The sequence below is a fragment of the Echiichthys vipera genome, assembly GCF_963691815.1.
Source record: "Echiichthys vipera genome assembly, chromosome: 15".
Taxonomy (NCBI): Eukaryota; Metazoa; Chordata; class Actinopteri; order Perciformes; family Trachinidae; genus Echiichthys; species Echiichthys vipera.
In genome coordinates this window covers 21,168,928-21,185,648 of record NC_139840.1, presented here as the reverse complement: position 1 = coordinate 21,185,648, position 16,721 = coordinate 21,168,928, and the positions used below count along the sequence as shown (strand labels likewise).

The window sequence follows — 16,721 nt, the reverse complement described above, 5'->3', positions numbered from 1 at the left end:
TATATATGTATGGTTTTTCTTATATATGCTGTCTGTATAATATTTGTTGTTTGTATATCTGGAGCTCTGTAACAAAAATAATTTCTCCCGGGGATTATTAAAGATCTGATCTGATTTCATGGCAATCCATCCAATAGTTGTTGAGACATGTCACATGCACAAATGTTAACTTAATGGTGGCAGAAGGGGAAATGTGAGAGGATCACCAAAGTCACCACAGTTCATCCTCTTGGCACCACGAATGGATGTATCAAATTTCAATGCAATCCAATAATTGTAGACAGTGCAGCTACAGTAGCTTCAAAAGCAATTTCCTCTTTTTCACAATGTCTTTAGTGATAAGGAAAGGGTACTAGTCCAGACAGATGTTACTTATTGTCCACCGCCCTTACAAAGAGCAGAAGACTTTCCTGGTATGATGGTAGTGCCCCAATAGAAGATGCTGGGTGCGGGTTGAAAGAGGATCCATGAAGAATGAGAGGTATGCACTGAGAGAATTAACCCTCATGGGTGGCACCAAGCCCTCAGCTCTCCCCCCTGTTTACTTGATTATAGAGGACAGAGACCACATAACACTGGGTTGGGTTACACATTCTGAATGTCTAAGGTCTGTGAGGTACTGCATGGTCACTGGTGTTATCTGAGAGGATTATGGACGGTACACAGTAAGGTGACTCTGGTACTTTCTCTGACTTCATACCAGATGCTCCATATTTTGACATGTTGTCACCAGGGTCCCAGAAGAGTTGCTGTCTTTCCCGGCCGGCTACACCTCTGAACTCCTATTGGCTGCTATCTGAAGGAGTGGATGTAGAGCTGCAAGCCGTAGCCTCCCACTTGTCTCCTCGGACAGGAGGTACCGTATGGAAGGCTGGCTCACAGGCCCCTCCCTGCACTCTTTTACACACAAGCAAATCCGGCTTCTGTTATGGCAGGGGCTGCACACTGGCATTTACCAAACAGCCGCGGCATGCCCCTCTCCCTGACAGCACCGCCCTCCCTTCTCAGGAGACAGACAGAAAGGCTGAACTGAGCTGAGAGCAGACTATAGTGGACTGTCTGACAAACACGCCCTCAGACCAAGTGGAGACAACTGCTGAACACATGTCACCAGGTAAGCTCTGGTTTTATATTCATCTCATATCTCTCAGTCAGGGAGGACAGTTGGATCGGATAGTTAATCAAAGCAGAGATGCTAAATGTTGACCTTGAAAGTCTTTTCATCCGGGACAGGCTGATCTAAATTCAGGGTCAGGAAAGCTTTCGACGGTAAAGTGATTTGACAAATTGTTTGGAGTGGACCTCTGGACCTGTGCTGAATATTAATCAGACTTCCAGGAGAATACCTTTACCTTTTGAAGATTGAATTTTGAATTATATTTACATTTCATGTAAACTCACTGTACAGAAATGCAAACACAAACACATATGTCCACGTGAAGCCGCACATGCAATGCACTTTCTATTTTAACCATGCCATGTTAACATACCATAGTTTTCTTCCTTGCATTAAGCCCGTGGCAGCTGTTTCATCCTATGATCTGCGGCTCAACATACCACACAGTGAGGTTTAGATGCCACAATGCAACTCTTAGCCAGTTGCTGCTGGACAATGACCAGGACTTCAGCGGTCTAAAATCCCCAGACTAAAACATGCAAACTGAAAAAAGATCAGCGGACTTAAGGGATTTCTAGGAAGTCTTTGTGGAGAAAATATGATTTTGACAGAAAAAAGAAGATAGAGCAGAAGGGGAAAGGGAGCTCAAGTCCAAAGAGTTGGCTTTGGTTTCCAAATCAACTCCAAACAGAAGGCAAGGCTTAGAGTTATGCTCTGGAAGAAACCACAGTCTGTACAGCCAAAAAGTGGAGGAGAGGAAAGATTTTTCCGAGAACAGAACATAGACAGGGAAAACATGTTGATATATATACTGTACAGACAGATAGACAGAGCTAGGCAAAGAGCAAAGGAATAGCTCTAGTTTCTCACTGAAAAGTCTCAAGGACAGAATAAAGTTACTTGTCTTACAGTTTAGAAGTCGGGCAAGTATTATAGTGATGTCAAAGAGTGGTTCTCAAACAGACTACAAGTGGGTGGATGGCTGGAACAATGTGATAGAAGATGGAAAGTCAAGTTCACCCCATGCGAACCAAGGAAAATAAATGGAAAGTATGTATGTAGGCTACTGTAATTTGTAAAAGACGCGCTTCTGTGAGGCTGCACAAGTTTTGTACTGTGAGCTAGATGCTAACATCAGCTGGCTAACGCTTACAATGAAAATGCAAGCTTGATTATTCGCTGTTAGCATGCTAATGTTTGCTAACTAGTACTGAACACAAAGTATATCTGAGGCTGAAGGGAATGACGTTAGTAGAATTTTTCGTGACATTTCACTTAAAACAGCAAATGTCAACCTCATGGTGGCACCAAAAGAAAAGCCAGGGGATCACACAAGTTTTTAGAATTCTAAATATTGCCCCCTGGGGACAATCAATGCTTGTACTAAATCTCATCAGAACCTATTGAACAGTTGTTGGGATATTTCAGTCTTAAGCAAACAACTGACATTGCCTCCTTAAATGAGCACTGCAACATACTGTATCTTTTTGCTGGTACCGTCAATGACTAAACCAAATGTTTCTTGCTACTGACTTGAGTGTAAAATATGAAATGATCCATTCTTATCTGAAGTTTGAGTATTTATCATGGCTTCATTGGGAGGTCACCCCATTTGCTGTGTCATGAGTTCATATCTAATTTGTGGCTTTGGTAAAGAACACTGTGGACAGAGATGTTGTGATTATGAGGTTTGTGCTGATGCAGGAAGTTTAAAAGGTCTGTGTGAGTAGGGACACGTTTACCCAGAGGAGGAGAGCAGCTGCAGTGGGAAGAGAAAGATGAAAAGAACACAAATAAAGAAAAATGGACGCTTAAAAAACTGTGACATTTCCTTAACCGAAAAAGCAACAAGAGCCTGAGCTGGATACAAAGGAAACATTGATATTTAAAACTCAAGAATTTTCTTTAACTCACTCTGAAGCTTGACTTTGGATTGAGTTCAGTGTGTGCAGAGGGGCTGTTGGCTGGGGCCTGTTTGGGGTAAAGCAAATTTTTCACATTTCATTTCTTGGGTTTCCTGTGAGGTGGGCCTACTTATCCTAGCATACACATTTAAAACCTGTGCCGTGGAAATGTGGAGAGAGTTAGGCAATGACTCTTGGGAATTGCCTAACCGTAACTCTACTATATTGTTTCCTCAGTGGTAACCCGGTCAGAAAGTATGTCTATTTTAAGTAAGAAACTTGTGGGCTACAGCAGTTTGGATTTGTTTGTCTGAGAGCAGGCAATACGAAAAAAAAATTACATTTCTGTTTCTGAATGTTATGTATAGGCTTACAGCTTTCAATAATGACTACTGATATAATTTTCATATCTGTATGGTAAGCGTCAACCAGGAGATGGATAGTTAGCTTAGCAAGGAAGCAATGGAAAACAGCTAGCCTGCTTCTGACTCCAGCTGCAAAAGTCCGCCGCCCTCTAAAGCTTAATATTAAGCATCCTGTATGATGTAATTTGAATAATCTGTGGAAAAAAAAACAAAGTTCCTTTTGATTTTACAGGAGATTGTGTCCTGGAGCCAGACCGAGGCAAGCAGATTCTATGTCTTTGGCTAAGCTAGCCATCTCCCGGCTGTAGTTTCATAGTTAGCATACAGATAAGAGAGTGGTATCAATCTTCTCATCTAAAAATCAGCAAGAAAATTAATATGTGAGCGCTGAGAATGTCTGCCCATCGCTCATGGAGCAACTGTTCCCCAATTCGATGGCTGCTCCGCTCAGTATTGCTCCACACTCAACACAGATTACACCTCGCTCCACTCAAAATGCCCGCCGTCATCCACCCAAAACTCATGGTATGAGTGGTACCGCCGTGAAATTGGCGCAAGAGAAATGGCGACGCTCCAACGTTTTTTTCAAATTGTGCTCCATCCAAAATCTTCCCACGCTCCACTCACATGCTCTGATATACATTTCCTAAAATGACTCATTTCGTTTTGTAAAGTGTTTCCAATCTGTTGAACTGCAGCCAGCAGCCCTCTCAGCTTGATGACTGAGCGGCAGTGAGACTGATTGAGATGTCAGCAGTAACAGGTGTTCTGCTGTACACTGCAGATTGACAGGGACAATGGTGAATACAGCCTCTGCTTGTAGTGAACATTAGGCTCTTTTGTTCATCTTAGTGCCTCACTAGCTCAAGACAAAATGATCTATCTTGTTGTGTGCCCAGTCCACCTGTTTGTCCATCTGGGGGACTTTGAATTTTCTTTTATTACTCTGTAAAACACAGACACTTGTATGGGTTTCCTCTCTTGACATGTACTTACATACATCCACGTGTACTGGCTAAATTTAGACTTGTCAGATCGAGTGCTGAAAGTTCCTGCTCAACATCATAAAACCCTGCTGGCAAAACAACATACATACTGTTTCAGTTTCAATATATAACATGCATATTAGGTTTTTGTAAGGGCAACAGAGCAGAGCATATAATGAGAAAGTATTCTGCAATGGTCAATCCTTTTACCAGATAAAAAGAAAAATATTCAGAATTTTTATATGTCAGGGTTCCCTCAGCCATAAAGGACAATCCAGGACTTTATAGGCCCAGTTCCCAAAACAGCACAGTTTACAGCATGGATCAAGGTAAATTTCAACCCATTTACAAACACTAACAAACTATTCTAATTCAAAATATATCAATTCAAGCACTTTCCATATCTATTTATGTCTATTTTAGGCCTTGATTTTCTCAAATTCACAAGCTCGGATTTCAAGAGTCTGAGTAATATATACCAGAAAGATGGGGGTGTCTCATATTTGGTTATGGATTAGGGTTACTTATTACGATTTATTTGTTTTGGTACCAACAAAAATCTATCCCAAGCATCAAGGGTTTAAAACTGTCGAGAACTGAAATCTGCTCTCAAAGATTCATTGCCTTCCTTACTTTATTCTTCATCTTTCTTATTCTTTGGTAGAAACCGTTTGGACGATTGCATAAAGCCAAAATGAGACATTTGTGAACTTTTGCTTAAAAGAAATAAAACATGTGGCTTTTATTCCTAAATAGGTATCAGAATGCTTCTTATATTGGCACCTAAACTCAAGGAACACAGCTGTAATAGCATCAAAAATGCCAAATAATACAGAGCCCTGTGGTAGCACGTCATTCAAGCTTAATTCTTACATACTTTGTTGACATTATCTACTGTTTTTGTAATATTTGCACATTCTCTATTTAAAACTCCACCTATCTGAAAAAATAGAAAGGCCAACATACTGTGGCAGACATGGTATGCATAGTGCATGTGGGACCTGCATGTATGCATGTTCATTTGCAACATATCAAGTATCTTATATCACAGTGTTTTTCATCTGAGCTGGTGAAAATGTACTTAAGCGTATCTGTTTATTGTACATTTGTTGCTGTTTATCGCTCGTCATCGGAGAGTGTGTGAATGACAGGGGTCGAAATTCCCAGCAGGGCCATTTGGCGGTGTTTGTCTGTTTACTGCATAGCTGACATTGTTTGGGGCTGCGGCTCGGTGGCTGCGGTGCCTCAAGAGGACAGCGAGCTGCCACAGAGGCTGGTGGTCAGGAGAGGGGAGGGGACCGTGGGAGGAGGGATGGAGGTGTGGATGGAAGGGAGAGACCCTGAGAGAAGGAGGTGGGGGAAGCAATGACTAGATAGAGTATAGGCTATTCTCTACCATATAGAGAGAAGAAGAAAGAGTCAACAGAATCATAGGAAAGGAGTGTACAAAAAAAGGAAAAGTAAGTTACAATCAGTGATCTGACAGAAGACTGTAGACCTACAGTAGTAGGCACAGAGACAGAGAGAGCAGGGAGGGAGGATAGCAGTGAGTCACTCACAACAATGGTTGACTGTATTTAGGTCTGTAGGAGTATATTTTGCTCTGCTGACCATAGCTGCTGGGCTAAACAGTCAAGAGCTATTTTCAGTTCTCATTCTGGATGGCAAGGCTGTAATCAAGTGAGCATCAGGTCTGCCACTGTTGAATAACAGCAGTCTGATGCATGGAAGAAATGAAGCAGTAAGAGTGTGAGAAAGACACCAGTCTTTGGGAAAAAGAAGAGAATGAAAGGGAGGAAGAGAGGGAAAGCACTTGAGCGTAATTGAATGTTTGTGTTTTGTGCTTTGCGCTACATGTGGGCAAATGAATAAGAGGCAGATTGTGAATGAAGTACAGAAAGGGTTATTGCCGTTCAGAGTGAACTTCCATATGGCTATTATATTAAAACGGAGTCTCCTATTAGAAATACCACGAGTGAATGTCAGTGCCAAAATTCATCTGTTTTTTTCCCTTCAGAAATCATGAATGTGTTCATTATTTTATTAGACAACCACACAGTAACCACTTATGCCACTTGTAAAAATAACATGTGTTTTCCATGTGTAGATGGCTCAAATCAGTCTTCTATAGTATGTGATTTTATTTTGTTTGTTTTTTTCAGATACCAAAGGTCCAACTCGATAATGTGGCAACAAATTGTTTGATAAACAGGCGACAAAGTAATGGAAGGACAAAATGGTAAAAACAGAAAAGTCCCCAATATGACAGAAATGTGCTAAATTTGCGATTGATAATAAATAACTGTTTTAATGTCTACAGGAAATATCTTGCCTCATAAAACAACAGAGAATGGAATCAAAGGGAAGCCCCCGTACTCAGTGGAAACTCCTTACGGCTTTCGTCTTGACCTGGACTTCCTAAAATACGTAGATGACATTGAGAAAGGCAACACAATTAAAAGAGTCCCTATCCAGCGGCGGAGCAAAGGCCCCAGAGCCAGCACTCTTCCCAGGCACCTCAACCCTTCTGGGTGTGGTTACCGCTCCAGCCCTTGGGGATCTACTGGAGCTCTTGGCCCCAGGTCCCGACTGTCAGACGCCCATCACCATGGCTACAATTCCTGGGCAAATGATCAGAGGTCACAACTTTCTCCCACAGGGCTGAAATCCCTGGCAGAGATGGAGGCCAAAATCAAGGAGTTTGATGAGCAACCTCTCGGCGAGCACATCAGACCTCATCTCCTGCGTGCCTCTAGTCTGCCACTCACAGTATTACTGAGACAGGGATCTGAGTCCACAAATGAATCAGGCAGCCTCCGGAGTTCGCAGGATCATCTCGGAGGGAGAAATATCTCCTGTGAAGATGTCTTCTACTCCTTGGACAGCCCTCGCCCCAAGGACTGCTCAGGGCTGTTGAGGCGCCTGACCGAGGCCCTTGAACGTGTGGGGGAGCTGGAGCTGGAGGTGAGGGTGATCCCAGAGCTCAGGGCGCATATCTGCATCCTTCAGGAGGAAAGAGAAAGGCTCTGTTTGGGCTTGAATTCGCATATCCCACCCCCCTCAGTAAATGGAAACACTTACACCCCGTCCCACTACAGCACAGTGGACAGCAAAAGGCCTCGTCATGACAGTCACGTCATGTTTCCGAGAAATCCCAGCATCCGCCGAGAAGACTCTAATCCTACACACGAGTGGAGGACTAGTACAGATCTGGATGAGCTGCTGACGGTGACATCCCTGCAGGCTAAGGTTGCTGTTCTGGAGCAGAAGCTCCATGAGACTGGCCTGGAGCTGCAGAGGGCCTTAGGGCTGCTGAGGGAGCAACAGGAAGAGAGCAGAAGGAAAGATGAGAAGATGGAGCACCTTCTCAGGAATCCTGCGGTGTGGGTCCGTGCAGAGAGGGTGGTGGTAGACCAGGATGGAGATGAGACAGCAGTGCTATCCACTGAAACATATGATAAAGTGTCACAGAATCCAGATACAAGAACTCTTATGGCAAACGGGCAAAGTCCACAGAATGACCCGCAAGGGACTGTGGAACCTAAAGACGCTTCAGATGAAACAGTTGTCGTGCACCACATAAAGAAGATCAAGAGGCTTCTGGATCAACAGTGGGAGTGTTTGTGTGCAGACCGTGAGTCAGGAGAGGAGCAGAAACCTCTAGAGCACCCAGACCCCAAAGTCAACTCTCTGCAGCAGGAGATGATGGGACTCATCAACATCCTTACCTCCTACTACACCCAGCATGATAGAGACAGGATTCAACATGGAGGTTTGTGTCCACAGATTGTACATTATGCCAATTTAACGATCAAAACAAAGTTGGATTTTGAAGATACTAATGATGGTTGCCCTCTGCATCTATTCCACAAGAGTCAACTAAAAGCAAAGTACTAAAAATGACTGACAAGTACAAATTTGAACTTCACAGGCCCTCTTGGAGACTATTTTGTGTGGCAGTACCCTCACATAAGTGCCCTTATATGACAGCAGATTGAATCCTGATGTTTTGATTTGGACTTATATGTGGGAAAGAAGAAGTCAATCTGTGCGCTACAAGGCAGAAGAGCCACTTTACTCAGACCTAATTTTATAGACATACTCTTATTCCTTGAATGTGAACTTTTGTATTGATTAATTCGTTTTTGTTGGGAATCTGGCAATCTCAGAACGCATCCTCTATCTGTCTGATGACAATTAAGCATCTGGGGACAACAGCTCATATTTCAAGCTTGCCGAGACTTCCACTTTTCGTCGGCCCTTGTTTATGGTCTGATTAGCAACTTGAGACACAAGAATGGAGTTGGAGTTGAGAGATGGTGTCTACAAAAACAGATATCTGCATATCTGCCTCCGACGTTAGCTGATTCTGATTCTCTTTTGCTCTCCACACAGACTTTACCTGCATGGATTTCATGCTCACACGGATTTACGGAATGTATTTCATTGGAGCAAATGACTAGTTAGTTCCCATCAAGGTTTAAGGTGTATTGAACTTCTTTTATTTTGAGTTTCAAAGCTTTTTCCCCTTTTAAAAGTGTAGGAAATCCCAGCATGCAAAGTCAGAAATGCAGCTGTGAACCCTGTAGAGAAGTGTGTATCAAAGAGATTCAAATCTTTGGTGAGCATGGACAAAAACTGAACTTAAACTGCAAAAATGGCAAATATAGTGGGTATAAAAAAACTTACTATAGAATGTATTATTTCCTTTGAAACGAGGTCCTTATGATTAAATAGGATCATCTAAATTTCAGTGTTGTTAGATGAACCGGTGGGACTCTGTGTAGTAGAAACCCTGTGTAAAACAGTGCTGGAGTTGTTGTCGACACTAACAGCTGTGGCAACTTAACAGCTACGCAATACAGGAATAAGAATATGTTTATTGTGTGTGTTATGGCTGTTGCTGCAAAACCACAAACTCATTTTAATTTCACTAAAGAAACTCTATATGTCTATAAAGTGTTGCTAAATGTGTAAAAACACACATTTGTCTCACAACACAGACGTTCTTTCAAAATAAAAAACTTTCTTTTGCTTTTATTGGAAAGTCAATACTGATAAGAGGCTCCATCATGATCACTGCCAAATTCAGGCCCACAATTTACCTGCTATTTTACTCTCTTCTTAATCAATATGAGCAAATTTAACTAAATATTTGAGTAGCTGTTGTGAAAAAAGATAGTTCCAGAAGTACCATAAAAAGCCATAAATGATGATAAATATGTATTTCATAAGGAATGTGTAAAGTTGTTTCCCTGTGTTGTGATACATCACCACATCGTCTGTGTTTGTCTTCCATGCAGCCTCTAAATCTATAATGAGGACAGACGGATGCACCCGGATGTCAAAAAGCCTTCATTCCGTGGATGTTAATGAAGGGTTAGTAAATAACTCTCTGATTTCAGCAACCTTTAGAGTTATGATTATTGCTTAAATCATAGTTTTGGTTGAAGATTATCTAAGCTGCTGTTATGGTTCTGACTGAGACGAACATCATTGAAGACTGTCAGTTAAAGGAGAAAAGTACTGTATGTATTACCTCTAAGTTGTTATAGTCAAAAGATTGGAAATGTGACTGACCAGGTTTCCGGGTTGTTTTCCAGGGCTCAGGGTATGTTTTGGCTTAGTATTACTACAATATGTAAGTGGGAGGGTGGAGGTTGACTTTGGGAGATTGATGATTGGCCAATGTTGATTGATGTTGCTGTAAATGCTGGATAAATTTAAAGAAGGAGGTTTTTGAGACATTTAATCATGTAAACCTTGTCGGTCTGATCAGTGTAAATCCAGTTGTCAACCTTTACCAGTGTTTAGGTGGTTGGTCATATTGATTTTTTGCTCTTTTCACCTTTTTTTTAATCTTTTTTAAAGACGCAAAAGTGGAAATCTTGTTGGGCAGGACTGTGTGAACCAGAGTGTACAGAAGGAGAGCAGCAGCAGCAGCCTTACAGAGATGGCTGCTACCCAGGTGGACGCAGACCCAGAGATGAGACGGATGGAGGGAGTGAGACAAATGAGCCCAGACAGACAGATGATATCAGGAGGAGCAAGATCAGGGCGAACAGATGGAGGCGTGGAAGCTGAGAAAACAGCCAAGATGAAACCACAGCCCCCGGGGGAACAGATGGAGGGGAACTCTGGCTCAGAAACCACCACTTGGGGCAGGTGAGCGAACCGCAACAAACGCATCGCAGTGTTTGTTTGGAAACTGTGATGACGATGTTTACTCCTTAGGGGATAGCTCCTGTGTTTTTTATTAAATCTCATAGGGCTGTGTTCCTAATGCTATGAGACAAACTCTCCTTATGCCCACACATGCTCTTTCTTCTAGAGAAACAGTGAGTGCAGATTTTCTGGCTGCTTGTCAATTCCTCAAAGATCACATGGACAACATGAATAACCCCAATGATGACATGGTGAGCAGTCTTGATTCTTCCACAGAAACAGTCAGCTGCTTACAGTTAAGGTATCCGTATAAAACTTAAAGCTGGAGTGCGGTTTTTTTTTCATATAAATTAACGTCTGTTACATTCAAACTCTTGCCAAACCAGTTCACACGATGCTGATTAAGTCTAGGGAAAGCTCTCTGTATTTTGCATTTATTCCGGAGTTGTGGTGTCTGTGGCGACATTCCCATGCTGGCACACCAGACGGATGCATTTAATGTGAGCCAGCCAAAGCTAAAGGCGGCAGGGAGAGGGTAGAAGCTATGGCGGAAAATCCCAAGAAACATGTCTGCAGAGGATGCTCTAGATAAAAAAGAAACTCTTTCTCATTCAGGGGAAGGACTAAAGTTATAAAAATTTCTCCTAGGGACGGGGGAGAGGCGGCGGGCACTCCTGCAGGCACACGTCATTAGAATGCATCAACAGTGTTTGTGTAATTACAGTACTCTCACTGCCAGAGGGGGAGACAAAAGTTCTGCACTGAAGCATTTAAAGTGAACTAAACTTTATTTGATCCTAAAGTTGCATTTATCAATATTTAATATCAACACTGGATAAAATGTCAAATGCAATGGTATAGCGCCTATCTAGTCTTCCGACTGCTCAAGACGCTTCTACACTACTTGTCACTTACACTGATGGCAGAGGTTGCCATACAAGGTGCCACCTGTAATAATTAGAACTGGAAAATTCCGCAAGAAATTTTAACTGTGAGCTTGACTTTTACCCGTTCTGATACTTGGCGCACATCCCAATGCTTATGTCAAAAGTAGTAAAAGCAGAAGTTGGCTAGTAGTAGTAGTAGTAGTAGTAAAAAAAGGCTGTACAAGTACATGATAGACCAGAGGTGTCCAATCTTGCTCCTGGGGAGCTACTGTCAAGCAACTGAAGCTTGATAATGAGAGGATCATTAGACTCAGGTGTGTTACAGCAGGGAGAAACCTAAAACATGCAGGAGCAGGATTTTACACCCCCTGTAATAGATTAACAGTTAAGAAATGTGTCTGGACGCAGGGTGTGCTAGCATTTGTCGCACTTAGGTATCATCAACAATACTCACTTGGCTCAAAATACAAAAGTTGTATCAAAAGACCTATTTTACATGTGAACGACAGGAGGCTTTACTGAAGATGCTGACTTTAATGTTTACATCAGCCTGATACAATATAGTCCAGAGCTATTTATTTTATTGACACTTCATCATGCCGGGGATCAAACCGCAAATGTTCCAATCGTGGACGACATGCTCTACCTCCTTAGTCAAATCCACCCACACTGCCATGACACAGAGCTGCATTCTAATCAGAAAAACACATATTTAAGGAGAGTGAATATTGGACTTATGTTAGCCGGGCGGACAGAAACACTACTCCACCACATCCATCCACTTTATATAGTGACAATATGTCAATGTGCTTAGAGCTTGTTCTGCTGCCAAACAAATTAATGCTGCTTTAAAGTGTGTCTGTTAAATTAAAGATGATTTTTCAAACATGCAGTATACTGTAGTATAATGTGGTTCAAATGTGATTGTATGCTCCCATCTTTTTTCCAGAGGAAGGCCCTGGTTGTGTTGTTTCAGCACTGGTTCAGTGCAGCAGCAGAGGAGGCTTCAGAGGCCAGCAGGGTGGCCGTGTACCTGAGAGAAGTGAAGAAGGCCACACCAACACTGCTGGCCTTCTTGATCAACCTGGCTGATGACAACGGCAACACAGTGTTGCATTACAGCGTCTCCCACTGTAACTACAGCATTGTCAGTCTGATATTGGACACAGGTAATCATAGCGTTGCCAGAGCCATAGTACACCGTTGCCTTGTAAATACTGACTTTTTTCTTTGCTTTACAGGTGTGAGTGATGTGAGCATTCAGAACAACGCCGGCTACACAGCAGTGATGCTGGCCTCACTGACAGCGCCTGATGGTCCAGGTGGCATGGAGGTTGTCCGCAAGTTAATGGAGCTGAGCAACATTAACATTTGCTCTAGCCAGGTATCACAGCCAATGCAAACACAGCTTAAATGCAACATGGGAAATTTTATGCATTGTTTTTTTTAAAAGGTGAAGAGTGTTAATTCGCCAGCATTTCAAGTTTTCTAAGTAGTAAATGTAAGACTGCATTAAAACTAGCAATCACACACATAATATTAAACTGATGTTACATTAAATAATCAGTTGGCTTGTGATAAAGACTGCTCTATAGCCTATGAAAACTATTAAGATAGCTTTTAAAAGTCAATCATGACGTCATCAAGGTTAAGGCAAATTGGGATTGAGACTGGGCTGTCAGAGCTTTGGGTTGTAGTTTAAAAGTTTTGTGCTTTTAGTAGGAAGGGAAGGTTTAATGAAAGATATAGCAGAGTTGCATTATGGGAAATAATTGGTGACTCTAAATTGCCCGTAGGTGTGAATGTGAGTGTGAATGTATGTGTGCCCTGCGATAGACTGGCGTCCTGTCCAGGGTGTACCCCGCCTCACGCTCGATGGGATCTGCTCCAGCCCCCCCGCGACCCCGATAGGGACAAGTGGCTGAAGATAAGAGAGAGAGAGAGGATGCAGTGTATTTGAAGCTTGAGCCACACTAGGGACTAAAAATCTAAATAATTGAGCCTCTGCTGTTTCAATCCTGACTAAAATGTGCTTTTGATTAAAATGTGTCTTTCTACTTCCCAAACTTAATGAAAGTACTAAACTGTTCCCTCTAAAGCGTTCTTTAGCAGGACACTGAACCTCAAAAGGTGACATGTTAACCTCTGACATTTTAGATGAAAAGTATCTAAACAAGATGCACAGTAGTATAGATTTATTTTTTCTGTCTTCTGTCATGTTGTCTGTCCCTCTCCACAGACGGGCCAAACAGCTCTACACTTGGCTGTGAGACACGGGCGAGTTGTGATGGTCCGCCTGCTGCTGAGCTGTGGAGCAGACGCTAACCTCCAGGACAGCCAAGGAACCACGGCCCTGATGTTCGCATCGGAGAGGGGCCACACACACATTGCAAGGCTGCTGCTGGAGAGGAGCCAGTGTGACCTTACCCTGACTGACAAGGTGATACTGCAGAAATCCCACGGTCAATTTACTTTCAATAAAAAACCTCTGACCCTTTGACCGGAGAAACTATGAGAAGTGTTGTCTTCAGTTTAACTGTCGCTAGTGTGGGAAGCAGGTTGTCTGTGGTATTAATTATTTATGGTCATTATGCCTCAAGAATTACAGTTGGGCAGAAAAACAAACATTCTGCAGACATTAAAATTCTTTTCAGGAATATAGAGACTCCAACTCAATTTCTCTTATGTAATCGTGTTATATTTGTTAACAAAACGGCCTATCTACTTTTGTATTCACATAACTGAACATAAGTAGGTGCTTATATGTATGGAAGCTTGAATGTTCCCACTGTGCGGACGTGGGTGGAATGACAGTTTGGATGCAGCCGAGCTTTCTCAGGATTAATCAGGGCTACAGTAAAACAAAATCTCCCTGGGCTGGGATGAGCTAATCCGCTAACAGTACCTTATCTGCCAGTCTGGAGTGAGTGGAGGCAGGGAAGAGGGTGGAAGAGAAGATGCAAATGTATCTTCTACTTTTGACACAGTCTGCATTTAAAGTAGCGACCATCAACTGTGAGCCTCCTATCTCGACTCTTAACCACGTTTCACCTTGACACAAACCCAGATTAATTAGAGTAATTAAAGTCTGAGGAAATTAAACCTTTATACATTTATCTTAAGGACAGGAATTGCAACCGTGCACACTTTTGTTATTTAATTTGTCTTCGGGGAGCTTTAATTCTGCACCTTGATGCAACTATTCACATGAAAAAAGTCATGCAGCCATGCTAGCAGCTCTGTTAGGCACAGTGGTGCTCGGCGCTAAATGCTTCATGCTAATATTGAGCAGGTATGTTTACCATGTACAACAACACATTAAGCATGTTCGCATTTGCATAATGCCCAAAAAAAATTGTTTTTCAGTAATTATGTCTAAGTGTTTCAACTTAATATGGGTTAACAATTTAAGATTTGTGTCTTTCCTGTTTTTCTCTCTTTTCGTCCCCCAGCGTGGTCAAACTGCGCTCTCTATCGCCATGCAAGGTTCCCACACTGATACAACCGCCCTCCTGCAGGCCCATGCTAAAGCCCGAGCTCTGTAGTACTGGAGAACTGGAAAAGAATCTGCAGACATATGATCCTCTCGTATTTGCTCTTTTCTGTCTGATGCACTTTGAATCCAAGTTTAATGCTGATGCTGTGTGCTTGGGTTGACCTGTTGCCCTCAAATTATTTCTGAATTCTGGACATCTGCATGAACATTAGTTAACATAAGTATTGGACGGAATGACATTGTTGAAACAAGACTCACCATTATCACTGAGTGAGTTAAAGCATAGATGTGTTTGTCCTGATGGCTGATGCAGAATACAATAAATGTTTACTCTCGTCTTTACTGTTGATGTAAAGACATCACAGTCATGTCTGATTTTTGCACATCCAAGTAGAAGCTTAGCTTTGCAAACTATGCAGTTAAAAATATTTATTATAATATGTTTATTATATTGGTCAGATTTATATGTTGACAATAATCGAAAGGCCTGTGTTGTTTGATGTTTTGAGAGGAAACTTTGCAGCACTTTTCAAATAAAATGTGTATAAAATATAGAAAGAAAAGCAAACTTCCAATGCTGCATGCCAATCAAATGAGGAAGAGACATGGTTGGTGCCAATAAACTAACCTGTTGATTTCAGTTGCTAGTAATTGCTATACAGATGATATAAACTGCCTGTTTTTAATAAAATAATACAAAGAAAACTGAAGATATTGTGCCATTTAAAAGAGGCCAACATGCCAACTTAAACAGGGTGGTGGAGCTGACCGGCTGCAGTAACAACTCATTCATCGGCTTTGCTGCTGTAGTGACAAACCTGGCCAGCAGGTGGCAGAGAACCTCCACAACCAGCCAAACCAAACCAAATAATGCACACAGGAAGCAACAATATACATAAACATGGAATTCTAAAATGAGCAGATTCAGGGGATTATATCTGATCCCTTTCAAGTGTGACAGACAATTATAAACATGACACCCACGGAATTGTACTGTGAGAGAGGACACAATGAGATTCACCTGCAATCCGACTGTATGGCGGCGGGGATGACCCAGTCAGGCTTGAAAGCAGACGTGTTTGAGTGGCCTTTGTTCTTCTAACCCCCTGTGACACAGTACAGGGACAGAGGTTTAGTTTTGATGCAAGGACTTGAGATTATGCTGGTGAGATAAGACAAAAAGGATTGTGCGTGGGGCACCCGTTTGCTGGATTTCGGTCTGACAGAGCAGAGCCAGCTCATTTCCCCTGAGGATTGTTTCTAGCCTGGCTGACTGACTGTCCTGGTGCTGTAATGACCCTGAGCAAATATATACCCTCACAAAGACAGAGATGGATAGAGGGAGATGAAATCAGCTGCTTTTCTATCATATAGGAAAGCAGACAAACACCTCCACCACCAATAAAGCGACAAAATTATAGAGATCCGTATTGCTCTGAATGGACAACATATTAATGGATGAATTAAAGCATTTTGACGATATGTATTCATGTGCAGGATATACATGTAAATACACCATCCCCCACGCAAACAGGCCTTAACGCCACAGTGAATAAAGCTGTTCATCTTTGTCTTTGTGCTGTGATTAATATCTATGACACCTATATGCCTTCTGCAGGGACCACTGGACTAATAAAAAAAAGATATTACACAACATCCTCATGTGGAGTGGTACAACAAGGAAGAGTTTGAAGGCATTTGCCCTGCTTACGTTTAATAACAATAATGGACTGGATTTATCTGCGACCGTTTTTCTGTCTGCTGATAAATCACTTAATAAGTGGATGAATGTGGTAAGCAG

The 16,721-nt window shown here is 42.2% G+C and overlaps 1 protein-coding gene across 1 annotated transcript; it reads left to right on the top strand.

The window, feature by feature from the left end:
- Positions 1-968: 968 nt before the first annotated feature.
- On the top strand, positions 969-15,815 carry LOC310958247 (KN motif and ankyrin repeat domain-containing protein 2-like). The gene is made up of 10 exons (XM_083929098.1): positions 969-1,114; positions 6,535-6,611; positions 6,693-8,144; positions 9,676-9,751; positions 10,244-10,537; positions 10,704-10,788; positions 12,374-12,593; positions 12,666-12,808; positions 13,664-13,864; positions 14,877-15,815. Exons 2-10 carry the CDS (start codon positions 6,596-6,598, stop codon positions 14,967-14,969), a joined length of 2,580 nt encoding a protein of 859 aa, XP_083785224.1. The 5' UTR covers positions 969-1,114; positions 6,535-6,595; the 3' UTR covers positions 14,970-15,815.
- The last annotated feature ends 906 nt before the right edge of the window (positions 15,816-16,721 follow it).